Source organism: Trachypithecus francoisi, unplaced genomic scaffold (assembly GCF_009764315.1).
Source record: "Trachypithecus francoisi isolate TF-2019V2 unplaced genomic scaffold, Tfra_2.0 Contig01440, whole genome shotgun sequence".
Classification (NCBI taxonomy): domain Eukaryota; kingdom Metazoa; phylum Chordata; class Mammalia; order Primates; family Cercopithecidae; genus Trachypithecus; species Trachypithecus francoisi.
This window is the reverse complement of record NW_022681431.1, coordinates 4,511,866-4,537,418: the sequence shown is the minus strand read 5'-3', so window position 1 is coordinate 4,537,418 and position 25,553 is coordinate 4,511,866. Positions and strand designations below refer to the sequence as shown.

The 25,553-nt window shown below is 41.9% G+C and overlaps 1 protein-coding gene across 1 annotated transcript in view; it reads right to left on the bottom strand.

Moving 5' to 3' along the window:
• The window catches only part of ZDHHC2 (zinc finger DHHC-type palmitoyltransferase 2), a 69,053-nt gene extending 48,005 nt beyond the window's left edge, over window positions 1–21,048 (bottom strand). Inside the window, exon 1 of the mRNA XM_033226140.1 lies at window positions 20,149–21,048. Within this exon, the coding sequence (XP_033082031.1) occupies window positions 20,149–20,278 (130 nt within the window). The 5' untranslated portion in view covers window positions 20,279–21,048. The remainder of the gene's footprint in view (window positions 1–20,148) is intronic.
• Between the last annotated feature and the right edge of the window lie 4,505 nt (window positions 21,049–25,553).

Here is a 25,553-nt window from a genome sequence, read left to right as displayed (position 1 = left end):
CTTCATAACAGACAAAAAATGTACTCCCCACCTTTGAATTAGCAAAGAACAGTTATGTAAGTGTTTTTAAACAATGTGATTTTGGGGTATTTTATTGCAAATTTATATTGCTGTGATTTTAAAATTTATTTTCTTAATCTGAATTTTCTTTTTCTTGTCTTCAAATTCAATCTCTCTCCTTTGAAAGAATAATTTACCTTTACTGTTCACACAGTAACTTTTCAATATAAAACCGCTATGCAGTTTCCAGATTCATTCTGACACAGGTACACCCTACCTTCAGATAAGATATCTGATAATGAAGAATACCAAACACACACATCGCCAGAGACTTGGTTCTAACGAATGAATCTTAAGGATAATTTCATAGCCAAGCTCCACTTTTTTTCTGTTTATCTTTAACTCATTTACTGAGGAACATTAATTGACTATACCATGCTTATACTGTTGAGAACAAAATGGTAAATAAGATTCTATCTCTATGCTGAAGCTTAGCATTTATGATATTTTAGTTAGAAATAAAAACTAACTGAAAAAACATGTTTATGAAAACATTTTCAGTTAATTCACATAAGTAGCTCACATTTAAAACATTATGACAAAAATATTTTCTGCTTTAATATCTTTATAACATGCTTTAACATCTCCTGTCCCAACAAAATCTGTCCCTTGACTTCATGTCTCTAGCTGCCCATCCCACTTTCTGACCTTTTCACAGGAAAATTTAACAATCATCCAAAATCACTGTCCCTACCCCCAATCTCCTTTTACCTCCTCGTTCAACTCCAATTGGTCTAATTCCCCAGCACTCCACTGCAATCACCCAGGTCAAGGTCACCAACACCCTCCCTAAGCTAATTTTCTGCACTCAAATTACTCTAACAGAATTAATTATGCTCTTCTTTTGGAAACAGTCTGTCAAATTCATAGTGAATTCTTCGACAAAATTGGCCAGGGGAACCCCTTGAAGCCAAATCCTTTGTCCTTTTAGCTACTTTCCAAAAATCTCCGGTTCATTTTTAGTGTATTAGAGATAAAAAATGACACTGCTTCCAGACCTTATTTAATGACATGCAAGACAAATGTTACTCACGTTAACATTTTCCGTTTAATTGCGACCATACCCTTTTCTTCCTAACACATTTTTTGAACTTATTTTCTTTATAACCTATCTACTTATAGTTTTAAAAGTCTTTATCAAACTGTTTCTTTTTTTTTTTTCTTTGCCATCCTCATATGTCATTGTGATTTTATTGATAACTCAAAGCACCTGCCTTTCTCTCCAATCTCACCTCACACCTCTTTCCTCTTGTGCATGATGCTTCTGTCACTCTGGGCTTTCTTACATCTTAACCAAGCTAACATTGTACCCTGCCTTGATCCTCTGCACTGGCAGTGAACTGGATGGTAGGAGACCTGGACTCCAGCCCAATCCTCCCAATGTGTGTGATCTTGATCACGGCACTCAGCTGAGCGGTGCTTTAATTTTATTGTTTCAACAAAAATTTGCACTTTATCTTGAAGGTTTCTCTGGCTACAAAATTATCTTAAATCCTACCCCGATGTATTCTTCGGGAAAAAATCTCGACTTTTAAAGGCCTAAGGCAAAAGTCATTCTAACAATAAATTGATCAGTAAATTAGCAGGAACTGCTTTGTCAAGGACAGACAAGCAGCTTCAGAATAGAAGCAACAGTTAAGGATAAAGGCTTCAACGGTCCAAAACTTGAATCTCAAACACACAGTTTTCAGTTTGTACCTACTCACTTAACATATAAGCCAATCCTGATATTCCTAACAGTCTAACCACAAACACGGGGCGAGGCAATTAAGTTCTTCACTGGATCCCCACACGGTTCCTTGAAAATTCATTTGGCAGTAAGAAAACCATTATCTCATTTAAAACGCAATTCAACGATATCATCTCACTAAAAACCCTCCCAATGGCTTTGCGGTCAATTTACAGTAAAAAAAAAAGTCCAATCTCCTTACTGCAGCCTCAGTGGTCAAGCATGATCTGGCTCTTCCTCCCTGTCCTCCAAGACCACTTCTGGTCACTAGTCCCTTTGCTCACTAAGCTGCAGCCACACTGAGCTCCTGTTTCGAAAACACACCAAACCTTAGTGTCTTTGCCCAGTCTGAAAAGCTCCACACCTGACTCCATGTCTGGCTCATTCTTTATCATCCTTCAGGTTGCAGTTTAAATACCAGCTTCTCCTGTCTGGTTAGACCCTGCAATCACTATGGCAATACATTATTTCTCTCTTAGCATCTCTCACAACCTGTATTTTCATATATTGGTTTCTTTTCCATGCCCCGCACTGAGGTTTGAATCCTGTCTGATGTTTTACCTTGAACAAGTTATTTAGACTCTCTGAACATTATCTCAATGTTTATCTCACCCAGCTCTTTTGAGAATTAAACTAGAAGGTAAAAGTACCTAGAATAGAATTTGGCGCATTATTTAGGGCTGTTCATCAAATATGGAGGATAAATTCATCACCAAACTGTGACATGTTAAGAGTAGGAGTTCCCTAAAGTATAGTGCTAACAGTTTATTAACAATCTAGGGGAGGAAGTACATAGTGAATAATTAGCATGTAGTAATGCTAAAATTTTCTGCCGCCTGAAACGCCAAGTTGTTAGGAATAAACTGCTGGAAGACCTTTTAAGCGTGAATAAGCAGAAAAATGCAAATAAATTACAATGTGGGCGAATTAGTAGAATGAGAAATAACTAAACCAGTAAATTTTTAAACTTTTGCCCTACCTCTCCCAGAGCTCCTTTACTGTCAACCCCACCCATACTTGCAACCCACTACTCCCTGTCCAGATTCTAATAGGGTCTGGCATGCATTGGTCCTATGCTAATGCCCTATGGAGTTTGATGACTTCCCCAGCCTCTATCTCAGAACACATATCTAAACAGCTATACTGAGCTAAACTATGTGCTAGAAATTATCAAAGAACTATGGAAAATGGCCCAGAAATTACTGGCAACCTTTTCCAGAAGACTAGCACAATGTGGCTGGGCGCGGTGGCTCACAGCTGTAATCACAGCACTTTGGGAGGTTAAGGCAGCTGGATCACTTGAGCCCAGGAGTTTGAGACCAGCCTTGGCAACATGGTGAAACTGTGTCTCTACCAAAACAAACAAACAAACAAACAAATAAACAAACTCCCACAATTAGCTGGGTGCGGTGGCGCACACCTGTGAAGCCAGCTAGTCAGGAGGCTGAGGTGGGAAGATCCCTTCAGCCCAGGAGGCAGAGGCTGAGATAGTGCCACTGCATTCCAGCCTGGGCAACAGAGCCAGACTATGTCTCAAAAAAAAAAAAAAAAAAAAAAAAGAATAGCACAATAACAAATACAAAAATGAACAATACTAAGTTAAATCATATAAACCAAGGTATGGGAAGTCTCTTAAGGGTAGGCTATGATCCAAAATATTCGTTTTCTGTGGTTTGGCCTCTAGATCAGCCATCAAAAACTTCTGCATAACATCATTAACAATATAACAAAAACTAGCAACTCTGTGTTAAGGGAAGCCTGCTGAGTGCAACATCCGAACACGTCTCCCTTCCAGCACAGCAGACCCGAGGCTGCCCTGATTTTCCTCCCTTACCTGCTGGGCGATGACATCAGGTGTTCCTCCCATTCCAAGTCTTTGGTGATAATACCTGTATTTGCTACAGCTGTCATAAGAAGGTATCACAGACTGTGTGCCTTAAACAGAAATCTATGTTCTCAAATTTCTGGACTCTAGAAGACGGAAACAAAAAAAAAGTTTTAAATTATAAATTAGCAGGGCATGGTGGCATGCACCTGTGGTCCCAGCTACTCAGGAGGCTGAGGCAGAAAGATCGATTAAATCTGGGTGGTCGAGGCAGCATAAGCCGTGATCATGCCACTGCATTCCAGCATGGGAGACAGAGCAAAACCCTGTTAAAAAAAAAAAAAAAAGAAAAGAAGAAGAAGAAAAAGAATTGAGCTCAAATTGAGGTGTCGGCAGGGTTGGTTTCTTCCTAGGTCTCTCTCCTTCGCTTGCAATGACCACCTCCCCTCTGCATGTTTATGTCATTTTCCCTCCATGACTCTCTGTATCCAAATTTCTTCTTTTAAGGACGGCAAGTCATGTTGGGTAAGGGCTTACTCTGATGACCTCGTTTTAATGTAATTATTTCTTTAAAGACCCTTTATCCAAATAAGTTCTGAAGTCCTGGAGTTCAGTACTTTCACCTAAGAATTTTGGAGGCACGGAATACAGCTTGCGGTATCCTCCAAAATCAGACTGCAGCTTTACAGGAGCATTGGCTGAACGCCCTCTATGCCAAGAATTTGTGCAGCCTTGACCACCCAGATTTAATCAATCTTTCTGCCTCAGCCTCCTGAGTAGCTGGGACCACAGGTGCATGCCACCATACCCTGCTAATTTATAATTTTATTTATTTGTTTTTTGTAGAGATAGGGTCTCCCTATGTTGTCTAGGCTGTTCTCCAGCTCCTGGGCTCAAGGGATTCTCCCGCATCAGCCTCCCAAAGTGCTGGCATGACAGGCATGAGCCACCGCACCTGGCCTTGTGCTCAATTCTTTCAATGTTGATCTCATTTAAACCTTCCAACAATCTGTGAGGTTGCTATTATTATCATTTCAAATGCTGAGAAGACAGTCTCACAGCGGTATGACTTCTAAAGTCATCCAGCTCAGGATAGGATCTACATATAGTCCTGTTTGGCCGCAAAACTCATGCAAGGATTCTGTGTGGCCTCCCAGGATCTGTGACATCGGATGCCTCCCAGCCATTGGGCTGCTTTGTCCTGGGCAGCCGTTCCCTTCCTTGCTTGCTCCCATTTCTTGGTCTGTGTTTGATACTCTTGCCACTCCCTGCTACTTCTGATCTGGGTCACTCTAGAAAGTAGGGTTTAAAACGTCCTCTTCTTGTCACCCTTGCTCCACCAACCAACTTAAAACCTCTGCAAACATATAATTTTACAAACTTTGGATACAAAAAATTCAAATATTTGGCCATATTTCAGGATAGTACCTGAATATGGACTCGCCTAACCATCCCACTTCCAAGAATTTGCGGAGGAACAGGGCTCTGGGTTCCTAGAGGAACAGTAAAATGACGATACTAGAAAGAGTTAAGAGATGGAATAGGGGCTTCCTGACCTCCATCCTCAGCAGAAGAGAGGAGGAATGATAATTACTCCAGTTTGTACTACACAGGCACACTCCTAAAACACATACCTCACATGTAGACACTGACATTAAGGGAGACAGCATATGGATCTGTCCTGGATGGTAACTCTTAATCCTTACATTTATGAAAGTCTCCAGGTTGTAAGTGTTTCTCTCCCCACCCAATCAGCAACATCATTTCTTTATTATTATAATTTATTGCGTTGAGAAGACTTGAGATCTACTCTTTTAAATAACTGTAAGTGCATAATACCGTATTGTTGAGTATAGGCACAAGGATGTAGAGCAGATCTCTAGAACTTATTCAACTAACATAACTGAAACTTTATACCTACTGAACCGCAGCCCACCCCCATCTCCTTCTCCCTCCAGCCCCTGGCAACCACCAAACGGTCCGTTTCTTTTAGTTGACTATTTTAGATACCTCATACAAGTAGAATAATGCAGTATCTGTCCTTCTGTGACTGGCTTTTTCTCATTTAGCCCAAAGTCTTCCAGGTTCATCCATGTTGTCACAAGTGGTGGCATTCGACATCATTTCTATAGCAATTGGATGACCAAATCATTGCTCTAAATAGCTAAGCAGCTCCACCCGACAGAAACAGATGGTGTAAAATCTAACTTATCTAATTGAAGGCTGGGTACACATTTACTGAAAGTTTGTATTTAAATCATTAGGAATATGTGGGTCTTTCAATCTATCGGTTCTGAAAAAGGAATGAAGACATCACCTCATAACGATGGCCCTGAAAAACTCACTGCCACTTTCATCTTGGCAAAGGGAAGGACAATTTCGGAATCACCGACTGCACTAAGCAAGGTAGATAAACACGGAAATCTGATCTCAGGGCTGGTCCCCTGATCTTAGTGTCCTCATTTCAAAGCTTACTCAATGGAATCCTATAATCCCCGTCTCAGATTAAAATAGAAGAGGCTCCCAGTGCCAGCAAGCTGTGCAGATCTGAGAGCAGGTGTAAGTTTTACTTCTCCTGTTCAGATACAGTTGTATGGGTCCTTCCTTTTCTACATATGGCTACAACTCAACTCCAAGTTCCTACAATCATTGAATCTTTTCAGCTCCCACCCCCTTCCTTTCCAATTCCAGATGCCCTTCTTGAGGAAAGACCAGCGAGGCCATGACTGACTCCTTAGAACCTTGTAAGCCTACGGTGGATCAACACCCTCAACAAAGATCTGCCTGCTTTCCACATAATGGTTGTCTGTGATCAAGGGGAACAGCAACTAGAGATTTACGTCCTGAAATACTCCCCTTATTAAGCAGAACCAAAATTTGAGAATTGGAAGTGCCTCAATGATTATTTTGCCCAATGTAACAGTCAGCTTTCTTACACATGTGTGGATATATTTATTTGTTGGTAGTATGCAAAAAGTCCCACAGGTATATTGGTTATTTCATCATTTAAAAAACACATACAATCAAGTAGAAACAGTTTTTATAGGGTATTTTTTAATGTCCTTAGATCAGTTTCTTATTATCTGGTATACTCAGAATTATCATAGAGGACAATGTTGAGAGTTCTTTATTTTTCATGATCAAACGTTAGCTATTTGACTTATCAAGCAGAAAAACCAATGCGTCTTTTCTGCATCTCCAAGGAAACAGGCAACGTTCTAAAACCATCTCGCAGGGTTAGGAGCTATATGTCGAGTACTATACGACCAGAGTAGAAGCACATTTAACACATTTAAAAATTAAGCCAATTATTTCTAGGTTCATAAAACTATTTGACACTTATGAGTACTTTACAACTCTCCAGAGAAAGAAACTATGTAAGGATGTAATTCCAACCTTTGTATTTATGAGCTCATTGGAATAAAATTTCCAGTGGCACACCTGAAGAGATGAATCCAAAGATTTAAACCAACACTAGCACCAGCAGTAACTGCTGGACAATAGCACTAGGTCACAATATCCATTGAAACATTTAAGAGTATCCAGCTATTCACTAGCTCACCCTTCAGGATCGGGTCATTGAGAAGCACCCTTTTCTTCTGTAACTTCACTGTCATACATTCATAAAGTAAACATACACAACTTTTCTTTGATCCCAGCTGGAATTATAAAATGCCTTTCTCTTCTTATTTGCAGCAAATCATACTCTCGCTCAACATTGCATTCACCTACAGCACGAGCCCAATCTCTCTGACAGCAATTGCTGAAACAGTATGTATATTCAGTCACAGCCAAAATAAATTTGACATTGTCATTATCTGGCCACCCACAGTTGAAAGATTTCCAGGACTACTGCTTAAAGACACAACATATTGTAATAGTGTAATATTATACAAGTACCACCTGCTTACATACGAGATATATTCACTAACGTGAGAAGTTCTAAAAAAATTATGCAAGGAATTGAAGAATCCAGTCATCAATATTTGGAATGAGTCCCTTCCTCTGCTCAATGTGTAAGTAGCATCTCGGGTTTCCCGCCTGTCTCTCTCCCCTAATTTTACGTATGGATTTATGCTTTCTCTCACTAAAATCATTTCACTTACTCTGGGTCTTTGGGCAAAACAAAAACCTTGCTCTTCATTTATAAACCATGTTCAGTCCCCGTGCTGTGGATCAGAATCTAGTTCATGATTAACACCATACATTCACGATGCATTCATGATGCATTCATGTCATATTTCCCCCTCCTCCTCACTCGCTCCTGTTTACCAGTTTGCGTACCATTTCCACTTGCTAATATGTTCTTTCAAGATTAAATTTCCATCTGTCATTTATATGCTCTGGACTCTCTGGCTACTCAAAAACTATTGTTGAATTCCTGCCTTTGTACAGTAAGCCACAGGCTCTCGAGTTTTCTGCCCTGGGCATGCCTGACGACCAGCACTCTCATAAGGAACACACTACCCATAATGAAAGCCACCATATGGGCAACACGGGATTCTTCACAATCCCCTGCCCATCAGCTTTTCTGCGGAACCACGAAATGGCAAGATGGTAAAAACAAAAAAACAAAAAATCAAAACAAACCAAAAACCTGCTGCAGTGACATTGATACATCTCATGGATACCTCTAGAGACCTTCAAATTTGGACATGTTTACAAGGGCATACATAGGTTTCTCTGGAATGACACTTCCATCAAAAATCACCTGCTCCAGAAAAACAGTATGGTGTCCCCAAAAAATTAAACACAGAATTACCACATGACTGACCAATTCCACTCTTAGGTATCTACAAAAGAATTTAAAGCAGGGACTCCAACAGGTATTTCTATATACTGTTCAGAGCAGCATTATTCACAATAGCCAAAAAGGTAGACACAACTCAAACCACCATTAATGGATAAACAATATCTGATATACACATACCATGAAATGTTATTCAGCCTTCGAAAAAATGAAATTCTCACATATGCTACTCTGAAGATATTATATAAATGCAATAAACTAGACGCAAAAGGATAAATATTGTATGATTCCACTCATAGGAGCGACCTGGAACAGTCGGACTCATGGAGGCAGAAAGTAGAACGGTGGCTGCCAGGGGTCGGGGAGGGAAGAATGAGAGTTAGTGTTAACCGCACAGCAATGCAGTTTGGGAAGATGACAAAGTTGGAAAATGGACAGTAGTGATGATCGCACAGCATTTTGACTGTACTTAATGACACTAACCTGTATACTTAAAAATGGTTAAAATGGAAAATTTTTATGTTATCGATATTTTACCACAATAAAAAATAAAAAAGTCATCTGCTCTAGAGCTTATTCTTAAACCACAAATTAAGTTAAAAATCAACATTATCTAAAGTTTTCTCACCTCTGGTCATTTCCGTGCTGAAAAGTTTTCATTGTTGTTGAATAGCTCAAAAAAATAACAGAAGTGAAAGCAGAGAAAAACAAAGGTTAGTTGAGCTGTGTATGCCTAGCTAGGCATTTCCGCATGCTAAGTGGCTCATTCATGAGTCTCCCCAGATTCTCAGTGCTTGAGATTCAAAAGAATGCCCAGCCAAAATTCCAGTCTTCCTTGACCTTTTGCAGTCAATAGGAAATAGATGAAAGAGAATGTAAAATCCTCAGACTCCAAGGGTTTTGGATAGTAGCTTGATATGTGTATCTATCTTGGATATACTGCCTTAAATCAGAGATAAATTATATTCGGTATACTCTAAGAAAGCTGAGACAAGGAAAAAGAAAATTGAAACATATGTTAGAAGGTCTTTTTAAATCTAAAAAGGGTAACAATTTTAGCACATTAAGGGCGGGTGGGGGTTAACTATCTGAAAACTACTAAAATGGACTACAGTTATCTCTAGGAAATGCTGTTGGAGTGTTTCCTGCAAACGCATTTCACTTTTTTTGGTGATTATTTTATAAGTATACTGGGGCAAAAATTTTACATTCTAAATTGTTCTTATTTTTTTTTTACTATAGATATATGAGGATATTACTTACTCTATTACACTTACAAAGATAATTTATCTTCTAAATTTCCAAGTGAGTTCTACAATTAATTTTATCGTCTAAATTCTCATTACAGATAACATTTTAATGTCCAGAAAGAAAAAAAGGTTTTTTATTGTTATATGTGAAACCATAAAAATATTACCAGCTTGTTTATAAACATCTGGATGATCTAACAGTAAAAAGCCAAAATAGATAATCCTCTCATGTAGGATTCAACATTCTTTGTTGCTTGAGATGTCCACCCTGCTCAGCTCAAACTGAACAAGTTGAGCTGGCACTCATTCTTTGATTCATTGAAGAAACATATGTCCCAAATGTTACTATGTGTTAATATTTGTGTTAGGCACCAGGGCTATAAAGGTGCATAAACCAGACATGGTTACCGCTCATGAAATTTTCTGTAAATTATTTTCAGATAATAAGAAAAGTTAAGCTTGCCTAACAGAGTAAAGCCTTTTAAATTTGGATTGAATTAATTCAGATATCCCAGCAACTCGTACACTGGTATACGAGATTCTTTTCGGTAACCTTGTAAGTTACACTGAAAGTCATCAGAGTCAGTAATAAGTTCAAACAAGGGTTCAATGTGCACACTGTTAAATTCTCAGTCCTCCCCCACTTGATGGGCCAGTACATGTGGCAATGTTGACTCCTCCCTCCTCCTTGATACCCTTTCCTCCCCAGGCTTCAGGACACCACACTCTCTCAGTTTTCCTTTCCTTCACTGGACGCTCCTTCTCAGTCTTCTTTGCTGATTCCCACTCATCTCCTGAACTCTCAGTGTTGGTCATCTTTGGTCCATTTCTCTGCTCATTTACATTCTCACATGTGGTAGAACAAATGTACCCAGTGCCAAGTCTTTAAATCCACTTATATGCCGACTCCCGAATTTATTCCCACATTCTATACCTCTCTCCCAAACACCAACTTCATGTGTGCAACTGCTCACTCAGCATCTCTATCTCACGACAGCACATCCATTCCAGATCTAATGCAACCCTCCACACCACCTAACTGATGCCTTCTGCCTATCACCCTTTCGGTTTTTGGGGTCAAAAACAATGGAATCATTTTTGACTCCTTTCTTTCTTACACAACTCAAATCTGTAACTTCTGCTGTCGCTACTGTAAACATACGTCCAGAATCTGATCACCTCTCACCATTTCCAATGCCCATGCCATGGTTTGACACGATCATTGCTCACCTGGATTGATGCAGTAGCCTAGGTCCACAGCGGCCAGAAAGATCTTTTCAAATCTAAGTCGCAGCACATCACCTCTGTACTCAACACCCTGCAGTGGATTCTCACGTCACTCCAAGTAAACCCAAAGTCCTCACAGTGGCCTCTGACCTGAGGCCCTCCATGATCTCTGCTTTCTCCCCACATCTCTGACCTATCACCTACTTCCCTTTCCCTTGCTCACTACAATTCAGCCAAAATGACCTCCTTGCTCTTCCTCAAACATGCTGGGCTGGCCCCTGCCTCTGTGTTGTAAATCAAAGTCCCTTGGCCTGAGATACCTTTCTCTGCAATACCCGCATGGTTTAATCTTTCAGCTCCTTCAGTTCTCTGCTTAAATTTCATGAGTCCTTCTCCTTCTCTGGCCACTGCATTTAAAATCGAAATCTTCCTCTGGCATTCTCAGTCCTTCTTGCCCTACTTTTTGCTTTGTATCATGCCACTGATGATCCTCTAACAAATTATCTAATGTATTTACGTTTTTTATTCGTTTTCTGTCCCCTAATAAGAAATGTAAGCTCCAACATCTGTCAATAGATATTTTTTGAATGAATAAATTAATAGGGTGTCCAATGAATTATGGACGGTTAAAATGCATTCAGTTCTTGGATTTGTTAAAGGGTAAGTTTATGGGAGGCTACGGTGAATCACTACCCTCCTCCCTCCTTTGACTGGCATACAATTCTTTGTTCTGCATATATTAATTTTCAGTAGGTACTAGTTCTGGAATAAGTTGCATTTTATTAAAATATGTTATAATTAAGACCTTGATTAAGTCAAACTGGTCCCTGCCCTATATCTTTTCCCATTTACTGACCTCTCTGGAGATGCCCTGGCTAATCACTAGTCATAGTTAAGTACATAAATCCCTGACTGCCTTTCTTCCTAAAACAGGTCACATGGAGTTGCCCATTTAGTAGTAACTTGATCACAAATTAGCCCCTGGAATTTGGAGCAAGCTTATGACTTTCAGTTTGAGACTCATAATTGAAATCTTTTTCATGCTCTGCAATTGGCCTCAGGTGTCTCTCATTACAGCTCCAGCTCAGCTGTTCTGGAGTGGACGGTCTTTCCCACTAAAATACTTCCAACATGCTATGTACATTACAAACACAATTCCAAATCACACCATTCCTCACATCCCTATAAATCTAGTGAAAAGCCATACTTCAATTCAGCTACTACCTCTTTGAGAGGACTCATGGGATCCAAAGGGATGAGGAATACAGTTCAGTCTGAATTTTAAGACACCCTACTCCATACATACCCTTCAGATATGATGAAAATCCATTCACATAATACAATAAACACAGAGACAGAATTTAATGTTATCTGTACATAAGAAAATAGGTAAATCATGACAAAGCCATTCTGATTTCTCAAATTTCTCTGAATTATAATCACATAAAATTCTTGACACTATATGACCTTATTTTTATAAGGATTATATCTTTTGTAACATGATCATGGAGATAGACAACTACCTTGAAGCTATTTTATTATCTGAATGTTTGGTTTCAAAAGAATTAAAGTTTTTTAAATTATTGTTTGGTGTACATTTTGCTGATGAATTCCTCTGCACCCTTCTGTTCCTCTGGGCCAGCAATGCTAGTGAATAAAAGGTCTAATTAATTTAAATATGGCAGGAATGTTTAATTGTACACTTCACGTGAGGAGAAACTTCAGGATACCAGGAAGAAGTACTGGCAAAGAAATAAAACCCAGCCAACTATAAAAGCATTTATTCATTTGCATTTTTAAAATGTAATCCAATCAATAACATACCTCGAATGAACTACCATTAAGGATGCACTTTAGAGTCAAGTGCTAAGATGACAAATGCAGCATATATTTTCACTTACGAGTATCTCTCAAACAAAAATGGATTTTATAACACTTCAGGCAACTAATATTTACAACTGAATTTAACAGTCATAGCCAGACAAAATGTCAAATTAGGAAAAATGCTACATAAATGATATAAAGTGTGATATTATCATTTGGAAAGGAAAATTCTCAAGCAGTCACGTCTGGTTTCTTTACAGCTATCCTATTCTTCTTAAGAAATCAGAGCACCTACCTCCTCCCCAGCGCCCCCTCCTCCTACCCCCTGCCTTGATAATTTCACCCTTTTCACTCTTGGCATTTGATGGAAACAACAATCAAGACAATTATAATAAAATTCCCTTAAAGGAATTAGGAAAAATTTTTCAACAATTTTCTAATGGACTATCAAAAACCTCATTCAGTTATTTTATGCTTTCATTATAAATTCTCTGTAGCATTTCTAAATGGCAATATGTAATAACAGAATTCCACACAATATTAAAACTGTCTTTCTAATGATCTTTGGAATATTGTTTTCCCAACAGACAGCATTAAGAATCTATGCCATATTCTAATCTGTCATTCCGCAAGTTAGACAAGCTAGAATTTCTACACTCATCATGAACAGTGCTGGAGTCTCAGGGGGCCCGCGAATCCATTGCTTCCTGGAGAAGAGAAGGCTGGGTGATGCGATACATCTGTCAAAACACAGCGGTATAAATCAGCAGTATAAATTACAAAATGTAAGTATGGTTCTATTTTTCTGAGAAGGAAAATCACAAATTCTCCATCAAGATAAAAAATAAAAACAAATGAAACAAGAAAATCAATGAGGACCATCTCAGGGAGAACCCCTCGCCCCCATATATACGCATCTCTGGGATACATTTGTCTTTTTTCCCCGGCTAGCACACTTCTCACCACAGTAACGAATAAAGATCAAACACCTGAGCTCGCTGGACCATGCAGCCCGAGATGTGGGCGCAATCACCTCAGCCCTGCCAGCTGGACACTGTCCATGCTGGAACACTGGACCCGCTGTTACTAGGTTGGGGGAGCAGGGGTGGTTCCAGTGCTCTGTGGTGACCCTGCCAGGGAAGCAGCTCTTTCCAAAGGCCGTTCCTCAGGTGTAACGTCAGCTCCACTTCACCCACCCACCCTTGGTTTCTGTCCATTTCTAAGCTAAGCTCTCCAGGCTCGCCGTGGATTCAGGGAGTTGCATTCATGCCCATTTTCACCTGCCAGGTCACAGGCCCTGGGCCGAGAGCAGAGTAAAAGTGGCCCGAGCATTGGGTAAGAAGTGAGGGAGCTAAAACAACCTCCTACTTCATAGCAGAGGCAAACACTGCTGCTTATAATCTTACTCTGAGACTACATCAACCACTAAATATATGTGGTAAGATCTGTAACTTGACTTAAAATTCATTTCTACTTAGGTGTTCCCCAAAAGCTCTTTATACCTCCCTCATTGTTTATCCTTTTCCACTGGCCGGGCAGCCAACTCACATGTCTAGGAGTGAGACGTTTTGCTTTCCATTTCTGCTATCCTACCGCTCTGCTGTGGAAATTACATCCGGAAAGGTGGCAACCTCTCTCCTCATGCCCAAGCCAGCTAGAAAGCTTTGGTTTTGGGTTTTTTCCCAGAGGTTGTTTTTTTTTTTTTTTTTTCTTGGCTATTAGGAAAAGATCTCTATTAAGTTCTCTTTTAAATCATTTCTGTGGCGGGAAATGCCTGGCAAGTAAATGCTTTTGAATGAACCCTACTCAAGCCCTTAAGAAGCTGCCTTCTTCCTAACCTCATGGAAACACACCTTCTCTAGAGACAATTAATTATCTTGATTTAAGAAACCATCCCGTCAGCTTCTGTTTAATTACTGGAAACATTCCTGCAAGCACCCATTGAACAGCACGGATGACATTCTTAGCTAGCAACTGCAAGCAAACTTTCCTACAATAAGCCTCACTTTAAACTGAAGTTTGACCCCTAGATCCTGTCCTCTCACTTACTTGCATTATACCACTGAATAAGACTAAATAGAAACCACGAGATTCATTCATTCAACATTTATTGCGCATCTGTACCCACTAAGACTGTGCTAATTGCCTTACATGTTTCTCTCTAATAGGGTTTAATAGCAAATAGTAATGTCGCATTGTCCAGTACATCAAAAGAAAAGGAAGCCGCTGACACACTGAATGGAGCCAAGAAAGCATTAAGCAGAGTCTTTTCTCTTACTCCCCTTCCGACCTGACCATTTACATTAAACTAAAATGGCAGCACAGATCAAGAGTTTGGAACATATCATATTTTATACATTTGAATTTTTAATGTGAAGAAATGTTGAGTTTTTATCACCCTATTCACATAAATTCAAATCTTTAAAATATTCAACAATATCAAGAAAAGTCACAGAACTGATATATTTTGAATCATCATGCCAAAAGTAATAATTTCTTTTTAAAAAAAATTTTTTTGAGACGGTCTTCCTCTGTCACCCAGGCTGAAGTGCAGTGGTGTGACCACGGCTCACTGCAGCCTCTGCCTCCTGGGTTCAAGCAATTTCTTCTGCCTCAGCTTCCCAGGCAGCTGGGACTACAGGCATGTACCACCACACCTGGCTAATATTTGTATTTTTTGGTAGAGATGGCGTTTCACTACGTTGGCCAGGCTGTCCTCAAACTCCTGACCTCAAGTGATCCTCCCACCTCGGCCTCCCGAAGTGCTGACATTACAAGTGTAAGGCACCGTGCTGGCCAACCAGTAATCACTTCTAAGGTGATTTGGGCATTAGATGTCTTGCATGCATCAGTTTTCTATGGATGTGCCTTATATTCCCCTTTAAACTATTTTAATATTTAAAACAGCTGGCAAAACCAAGTAACGGCAAAAACTGCGATTACTTTTGCATCAACCTAATAGAACATCTGTATTCCCAAGATCTACTGCCTGTCCTTTTTTGTAAAAAATGCTTCATTGTCCTACACAGTTTTTAAAGTAATAGTTTAAGTATCAGGAATATCAAGATATTAATAGTATAAAGCGACAGTTTAAATCAATAACAAGAATACATATCTTCTTCTATGTAGCTCAAATTTGTTTCATGGTGGAAAACAAACGGGAGCCCCAGCAGACTCTATCCTTGAGCCTGCAGTGGCCTTGAATGAATGGCAGGTCCTAACTTCACAGAATCCAAGTGGAAGGCTTTATGTAATTTGTTCTTAGGGATGTTTGTTTGCTTGTTTGTTTAAAGGAATGAAAACATGGCTGCGTATCTCTCAAACTGATCCCTAGGTATTACAATCACCGTGGAACATAATAGGCTGCAATCATTGCTGAGGGATGTTTATTAATAAAGACAGCAAAACTGTGAGTAAAACCTCAAGATCCCAGTGGTCTAACTTCCAACGTACTCCAAAGCTCAGGAAACTATTGCCCAAGGGCCAAGGTTGGCCAAATATTTTTGTTGAATAAAAGCCACGCCCATGTGTTAAAGTCTCTTCTATGGCCGCTCTCTACAATAGTAGAGCTGAGTGACTGGAACAGAGAACATACGGCTTGCAAAGCCAAAAATATTTACTATATAGCCCCAAACTACAAAGCCCTTTAAAACTCTGAAATTGTGTAAAGACTGTTGGCTTATTTGCAGAGCTCTGTCAACTCTTTGTAAACAATAATAAAGTTAAAAAGAGATGCTGAATAACTTCATTTGGCTGAGAGATTTGGAGAGGGGTTTGTTGGGAAAAGGAGACATCTGGATATCCGCATCACAGCACCTGAAGTCATAGCTGACATCGCCGCTAGGTCACTTGGAGGAAGAACATTGAACTTGTGGCAACTGTGGAATTTAGTTTAACTCTTTCATTTAAAAATACAGGAGGGATTAGCCTGGATGACCTTTAAGCTTTTCAATCTTCATGATTGTTTAAAATGATGTAACTAAAACCATAAGCAGACTCAGAACCATGTGAGTGCAACATCATAATAAATGTCCCATAGCACCTGCCTAAGGAGCAGGAAAGTAATATATTTTAGAAAAATGGGAACTGAACTGGTTACACAAGGGTACGTGGAAGTTTCTTGTGTGCTACTGACACTTTTCAGTAAATTTGAAATGAAGAAAATGGTTTGAAATACTTAAAACAATTTCAGTGTTAGCACTTACAAGGGGAAACTTCAGTGACCTTCTTCAACAAGTAAAGTTAACACAGCAGCAGCCATAAGGGATCTGTTAAAACATACCCAAACCAAGTCGTGTGCTGACGGAATGGAGCATGCCTGAGGCTGCAGACCACCCTCACTCCCTCCCATAGCGCATCCTAAAGTTCCCCTTACAAATGTTACCTTCGAGTTTATCTTACTTGATGGAAATCAACCTCATATCTAAAGAGAGCAAGGACAGTTAAGACACAAAAGAAGCCAGCAGTGGAGAGAGGGACTGGAGGGACAGGGGAGAAGGAAAAGGAGTGGTAAAGGAAGGAAAGGATGGAGGGGGAGGAGTACGAATAGAAGAGCCTTGTTAATCAACAAACAAGATAAACGTGGTCCAAAGGATTAGCAGTATAACTGTCTTTTGTGATCTTTTCTTTGGCAGAATAGGAAGCTGACTTAACCAAAAATACTTGACTCTCACAGAATATATGTACATCCCATATATTTTACATACACACATATTCCAAAAAGAGAGGTTATTTTTATGAAATACAAACACTAAGCAAAAATTATGCTAACTGAAAAAGTGCCTAGAGAGCCACATACATCCACGTTGTTAAATATAGAAACTAACTGTAATGAGAATCATTATCTCCAGTTTCCAAGGATACCAGGATAAGCACTACTCCTAAATTGCAGTTCATTCAGCAAAGGGCACAGAATAATTTATATTCAGGGTCATGCCTAGCTGAGAGCAGATGTGGAAGGAGGACCAGGGTAAATCACCTTGTTTCTTCTATTCCATTTGCTACCTGATCCAGTTCCCAGCACCCGACCCCCACACTCTGGTCCCAACCTTGGCCAATGTTTTATGGAAGAAATTTGGAAAATCTGCTTGTAAATGGCAACTTCCAAGAGGAAAACAATCTTCAAAAGGCAGGGCAGTCCGAGATGTGATTAATGCTGGGGGTGGGGTGGGGGCTGGTATTTCCATTTGCTTTGTCTGTGAAAAGGAAAGGAGGCCGGTTTTGTGTGTCAGTCACACTAGTCGCCATCTTTCCCGGTGCCTATGAGGAAACTGTACAGTTAATTTCAACTTCCTACTCAACCAAGGCTACGCAAAGCTTGCCACTCATAAACTGCCATGGTCTCTAGAATCAAATTCAGCTTCAACTTGTTCTTCCTTCTTAGACTCTAGAATCTGGATCTTTCATAACAATTACTTTTTGTTTCCACAGGAATAAACATATAAAAGCTACTTTCTGAAAACCTAAGAGATATTGCCTCTGAATCATGTATTTGTTTATTCAAGACCACTTACTGTTGCTTTCAATGTCGCAGGCATTGCGCCAGGCCAGGCAGACAGGCATTGCGCCAGGCAGGCAGGGACAAGAAGTGATAGGTAAGGTATCAATAATAGGCCATGACACTTAGGCAGTTTTTAAAAAGGCATTCTTCCTCTTAGTCAAATCGTCACTTACTAAAATAGTGATGTGGATTTTATGGATACTCGAGATTTGTCTTATACTCACAGAAAGTACATATGAACACATGATTCATATATAATAGCAATGTTTCCATTTAGTTCCTTCTCCATCACCTGCCTACCCAATATAATAGTAAGGCCTGCCATGTGGCACCTCAGCTAGGAGCAGACATCCTTCTAACGGGCAGAAAAGCTCCCTCTCCCTTCAAATGCTTCCTCTAAATGGACATGAGACACTGCCAAGATAAGCGTCTTAGCTTAATGTGATAATACAGGAGAATAAGCTATTTTGATAATGAAGCCCTTCTAGGATGCCCCTTCTTTGCAGGTTATAATGATACTGTTCACTGTCTTTAAGAGGATGAAGGAATGAAATGCAACAAGGATCCCAACAGTTATGTAACATATACAGTCCATCTCAATAAGGCAGGCTATTTTAATATTAACAGTTAATACAAAATTTACCACACGTCCTTTCCTATATATTTTAGATGACTTGACGACCACATACCTAAATGCATTCTCATGATGATGCCTGTACAGCCTCATCTTTTCCTAACAGACTCAAGGTTTTTTTGGATTATTAAGCTTGTTTCTAAATCCCTTAAAGTAATAATAGCAAATTGTAAAGCTATCAAAACCATATAAAATAAAAGTTAGTCTCGGTTCTCTTAAAACTTACATCAGTGATTATTTTGATGTATCATTATGACACTTTCTCACAAGGAGCAGCATTTTGAGGTCAGATAGCTTCAGACAAGATTTTATGTCTGAATCTTGAGGCTTTGAAAATGCTGAGGTTGTGAAGGTTCAATGTAACAGGCCACTATTTAATCTTTTCCCTTGTCCCACCCAAAGCTAGCGCTTGGTGGGGCAAAAACACAGACACTTGGTTAGGTGGAGCACCAAACACAGAAAGCATTCACAAGTCACTGGCAGAAACGTCATTCTCTGTTTTAACATCTTTTTCTGATAACCCAGATCAGTTTTCATAAAACCTCTGTAGGTAGAAACCAGCTTACATTAAGTGACATCATTGTACTCCCTACTTGTGCATAATAATCAACTTTTTAAAAAAATTTAATCTTCAGCATTAGAAGTATCCTACCCACCAATTCAGGAACCTAGAACTTGGACTGCAGCCACTTGGCTCTCTGGATGTAAAAACCTCAGACGATCACCTCTTTTTTTCTCTCCCTACTGTTCAAACAACTAAATTATGGTTTAGTGTGATGCACATGTCCTCAAAAATACTTTCTAGTAGCTCACCTCCTCCACATCCTTTTTAACTAGAAAAGTGTCCAACTGGCAATCCTCAAATCACAAAAGCAGCAAAAACGCCCGAGCGCTGTCACAAATTTTTAACGAGTGGATTGACGCCAACCAGCAAGGGATCCAGCTCCGCCGCCCAGGCCAGCACCCCCGCGCGGGTCTGGCGCAGCTCGGGGCCGGGCCCAGCTCGGAGCCCTTCAGCCCCCGGCGCACCTCGCCGGCCTCGGCCTCCCCTCTCCACCGCGGTCCCGGGGACCGTCCGCCCCTCTAGGGGGTGTGGCCGGGGCGGCGGCGGTGAGCGGAAGGCGGCGGGGGGCTCGGCGACGAGTGCGGGGCGGAGGCGACACCGTAACCCGAGAGTTGGGGCGGAGGGGAGGGCGAGGGGCGTGCGCGTGGAAGAAGCTGCCCGAGGCTCCTTCTGGCAGCGGAGCCGGCGGGACGCGGCAGGTTGGCGGCGCCAGGGGCGCGGCTGAGCGTCCCGGGACAGTCGGGGTGGGCTGAGCTGGGGGCGCCGCGGCGGGGGGCGCACTCACCGATGCACAGCTGGATGGCGTAGGCGTAGTAGGACCAGCCGAGCAGGAGGGTGATGAACACCACCGGGATCCAGTACAGCACCCGCCGGCACCGCCGCCTGGCGCTGCTGCCCGGGCCCGAGGGCGCCATCTTCCAGCCGCATCCACCTGCCCAGCTCCGCCGCCGCCCGCGGGCCTGGCTCCGGGGCGGGCTGGGCGCTCCCGGCACCCCTGCCTGGACGGGCTCCTGGGCGGCGGCGGGGTGCGCTGCGGCCACTGCCGCCGCCGTGGCGCTAACTCCCCATCCCGCAGCCCCGAGCCGGCGCCGCGGACTCCCGGCTCCTCAGCCCGGCGGAGGCGGCGGCTGCGAGCGGAGGACTAGGAGGCGGAGGGGGGCGGCGAGGCGGCGGCGTCGGGAGGCTGTGCTCCGCCCCCGCCGTTCCCCGCCGCCCGGCCGCCTCGCCTGGCGTGGCCGGCTGCGCCCTCGGGCGGGCTCTGCGGGGATCCGGGGCCCTTGCTCGGGCCACCTCGGGGGCTCCCACTGTGGCCCCGCCGCCTCCGGCTCGGTCTCTGGATTCCGGGGAGGCGGCGGCCGCTCGGCGCTGGCCCCCGGGGCGGAGGGGGCAGCGGCGGCCCCTCCCCAGGCGCCCGGCACTGGGGGCAGTTGGGTCGCGGGCGCTGCCGCGCTTGGTGCAGGGCTGGGGTCGGAGGCGAGGCCGGCGGAACAGCTGCTGCGCGCGGGACTCCGCGCCTGCCGCGACCCAGGCGCCCTGAGAAAGTCTGCAGCGCCGAGGCCCGCGTCCCCGCAGCGCGCTTGGAAACCTCGCGCTTCAACTTGCGGGTCCCTGGGAGCCCGCGGGGGCCGCGAGGAGCCTCCCTTTACTACTCGGGCTTTGGGGGGAAGCAGAAATGCACAGCGAAGAGGGGGTGCCGAGCCGGCGTCTGGCATGGGAGGGGCTGTGGAGAGCGAGGAGGAAGCATTTTTGGTTGTGAATCCAGGCACCTCTGGAGTTAGAAACACAAGTTCTTTGCTCTGAGAATGTTGATTCTTTGGATAAGTGATTGAGTGATTGTGACAGGGGCCGTTCCCACTGTCCCCTCCCTGAGTACGGTGGTTCCTTCCACCAACTATTTATTCTTTTCCTCAACCCGCTCGTCACTACGGTGTTTACTTTCGTGGTGGCAATTCCAAACTTAGCAGATAGCTGATTCCAAAGCGGTTCCCAGAAAACACCGTAAGGGAACCTAAAGGTAGCCCAAACCTCTGATTTTATGATTCATGAAATGGAAAATAGACAAATGCCTCCTTTGCTTTTCCTTCATCTGATTATGAACGCACCTGATCCCACAGGGAAAGACTTCAGTCAATGAGTGTATGTAAATTATGTGCATCACTACTATACATAATAGGCACAATTTTTCTTAACATTAGTGAATATGTGTATTTACACCACACAGCAACCATAGTGAATGAAATTACTTCTTATTCATATAATTTCTACACCGTTTAAAAAAAAACTGATTTACATGAATTCAGTCAAAGAAATTTAGCTCTGGTGTCTGCGATTATCTTTCTGTGACTGGATTACACAACAAGCTAATCTCTCCTGCAATAGCTACTACGTTACACACACACTCCACATCTCTTTCCATTTCTCTTCAAAAATGCATACAAAATGCCAGTCAAGTTTCTATGGGACTTTAAATAATTGAGAGACATTATGTCCCAGTGAATCACTTGATTTTGCTTTAGCATTTTGTATTCTCGTTGGATATTCTGTATATTAATATGAAAATACAACTTCTCTGGATGCCTTAATGTTTTTCATGGATATGAATCCGGTGTTCCCCCAAGTTAGAAGACGGTAAAAAACAGGAATTAAAAGTTCCTCCTGGGACTGAAAGACCCTCACAAAGAGAAGCAAATCAGTGATTGAAGGTCAATAGAGACCACCAAGGAATGAAAAGGAAGGGGTCGGATTTTCCATACTGGAAACAGTGGAGAAAGTGCAAATAGTGGCTCTATAGATCCTGGATGCGACAATGCCCTGTGCTCTTCCTCTTCTCACCGTCTTACAGGCTCTTGAAATCGGAAATGGAATAGCATTCTGCCCAGTTTTCACATCTACCCTTTTGGAAAAGTATGCAGATACCATATCTTTGAAGGAGCTACATTTTTATTACCCATCTAAGATGTTGTTTAATTGTTCCTATTTGTAATAAATATTGGTGAAATCTTTTCAACCTTTTTGTTATTGCCATTTTAAGGATACTACTTTTACTGGGTTTTTCAAGCTCTCTTATCTTAAAACAAACAAAAAGTCTGGAGTAGGGAGAAACATCTTCAAAGCCACAAGATAACAGGGTTGATCTCTGCGTAGTCTCTAATTAGGCGTAAACACGCACGCACAAATGTAAGCTCTTTGGTGAGTAGCCAGTCTCCAGATACTGGGCTTTGATGAAAGTGGAAGGATAACTTTTATTTTGAGGTAGAGAGAGCCTTTGATTTATTTTCTTTTTCTTTAGGACTTTACATCAACAACAAAAAAATTTGAAGCTTGTAGACAAGAAGAAACTTCGCTAGAGACTTACTGTTTAGAAATACAGAAGATTCCACTCACAAATTTTAATTTAGATGTTTAATAAGCATAAGAAATTGTACGTTTCATGTATAACTGTGATTAAACTGATATGACCATTTATGAAAAATAAAGCCAGCCACAGCAAAGGAGTAAGAAGGCAATGCTAAGGAAAAGAAGAGGCGAGCGGACAGCCAGGCAAGAAGGAGGGTGAGGGGAGTGACTGAGAACGGGAGAAAGACTCTCTTGCTGGGTTCACCCAGTCCCTAATGACCATGACTCCATCCTCACTAGGCCTCTGCCTGTATGCTCCTTGCACTCAGGGGTCTAGCAACGTCATTCACTTCTCAGAATTCCAAAACTGATCCTGCCCCATGAAGGAATCTTTTTGAGACGGAGTCTTGCACTGTTGCCTGGGCTGGAGGGCAATGGCACCATCTCGGCTCATTGCAACCTCCGCCTCCCGGGTTCAAGCAATTCTCCTGCCTCAGCCTCCCGAGTAGCTGGGATTAGAAGTGCCTGCCACCTCGCCCAGGTAATTTTTTGTATTTTTAGTAGAGACGGGTTTTCACTATGTTGGTCAGACTGGTCTCCAACTGCTGACCTCGTAATCCCCCCGCCTCGGTCTCTCAAAGTGTTGGAATTACAGGCATGAGCCACTGTGCCCAGCCCAGGAATCTTAAGCGTCCCTCCTCCCCCTCCAGCCCAGTCCCCCAAATTCTTGAGTTCCCAAACCTCAAGTCTACCTTACTTTCATGATTAATACTGTTAATCTTCCTTCTGCTTCCAGATCCAGATGAACATTTTAACATAGTCCCTTGCATAGTATGAATCAAACATAGCATGCTAGCCAAGCCTAAGAAGGCATGGACACACCCGCTTCTAGAGAGCACACATCCCCCTGAATGTCGCCTACACAACCTCATCTCAAGCTTTTCAGCCAAACCACCTACCAGAAACTTTATTAGGACACTGCTTGATATTTACTCCTTCCTTTTGGGAGGATTCTTAGAAGGCAACATTGCAACAAGAATTTATCTTTTAAATATGAGGTCAGTCGTATTAGTCTCATGTGTATGAGACGTTGATTGTCTTGATTTTGCTAAGAGGGTATGGATACTTCACAAACACTACAAGGAGTTCTAAATCTTACAAGGATTGGAAGCAATGAAGCTGAGGTCTGGATCTATATCTTATTTACTCATGGCTCTCCCATCCTTCCTAGAGTGGTCTGCATAAATACTGATAGATTCTCTTTCATTATTTTCTCAACCTTAATCTTATCACTCTTTTAGGGGAGAAGAGCTCTTTAGAAGCCAGCAATCCATGACATCAGTGACTCCAGTGTCAACGTGCATGTTTATAATAGTGGTCAAAACATTCTCTGTGGGAGAATAACAGCATGACTAAACCACATTGTGTTTCTGGAGATAATGTAAAATAAAAGGAATCGTGCTTAGGGAATGTAGGAATGAAGTAATGCTTAGATATGTTTTGGCTCTCAGAGATTTATGTTTGCAATTCAGCTGTAATTATACTGAATAAAATGGGAGATAATTTCAAAAGTCTAAGGATGTCTCTGTATACAGTTGATTGGGTCGAAACACTGGGAAAATGTAAAGTGGAGCAAACTGTTCCTGGCAAACCTGCCTTTCAGGCACACTGGGGCTTCCACGGTAGCATTAATGTGTCCTGCCACTAGATGGCAGGCACACACCAAGCAGTGCCGCACTCTTCACCTTTGCTCCATAGATTTCAATAGTATCAAGCGTTAGCTTAAGCAAGGCAATTATAAATGTGAATTATAACTTCATGACCAATTATAAATCATTGTAACTAATTATAATTATGTTGTAATTGGCCAGGCCTGGTGGCTCACGCCTGTAATCCCAGCACTTTGGGAGGCCAAGGGGGGGCAGATCACCTAAGGTCAGGAGTTTGAGACCGGCCTGACCAACATGGTGAAACCCCATTTCTACTGAATATACAAAAAATTAGCCAGGTGTGGTGGCGGGCGCCTGTAATCTCAGCTACTCAGAAGGCTGAGGCAGGAGAATTACTTGAACCCGGGAGGCGGAGGCTGCAGTGAGCCAAGATCACGCCACTGCACTCCAGCCTGGGTAACGAGCGAAACTCCTTCTCAAGACAACAAAAAGTTATGTTATAATTCTACAATGTTTATATTATAATTTAATGGCTAACGATTAATAAAAATGCCAACCATATTCAAAAAATTTTAAGAACTTAAAACATTTTTCTATATAGCAAATCATTCTGATTCTGTGTCCACTTCTTTAGAATTGGCACTAAGGTCAATCTCTTTGGAAATAAAACAGGAAATTTTCATTGAAATAAATACTTTTGCTTACACCGATTCCCTTCTTTGCCCCTAAATGCGGAGGGGCACTGTCTATGAACCCAAAAGGTAAGCAGACATGTCCTTCCAATGGACTGACACAGCTATACTGTGGATCTCTAAGGGGTGATACAATAACCCAAGTTCAACTGCATATTATTAGAAGTGGCCATTGTGGAATTGAAAGCTGAACAGCCAGCAGAGAGTGACCAAGGGCAGCAGAATTCTGCAGTGTAGTGGCAAGTGTCCACGAATGGCAAGACCAACAATGGCATCCTGGGCTGACTGTTCTTGGTGGCAAGATCTTGGCCATGCACCAGCTTCCTTTGTTCCAGCTCAAGCTTGACTTGCCAGGCTTCCTTTTGACTTTGGAGGAGTGCCTATATAATTGCAAAACATTTTTTATGTAAGTCAACTAGAGTTGACTTGTGTTTACAACCAAGAACTCTTTTTGACTGGCACACAGTTTTAATTTCATTCTGCATCTCATT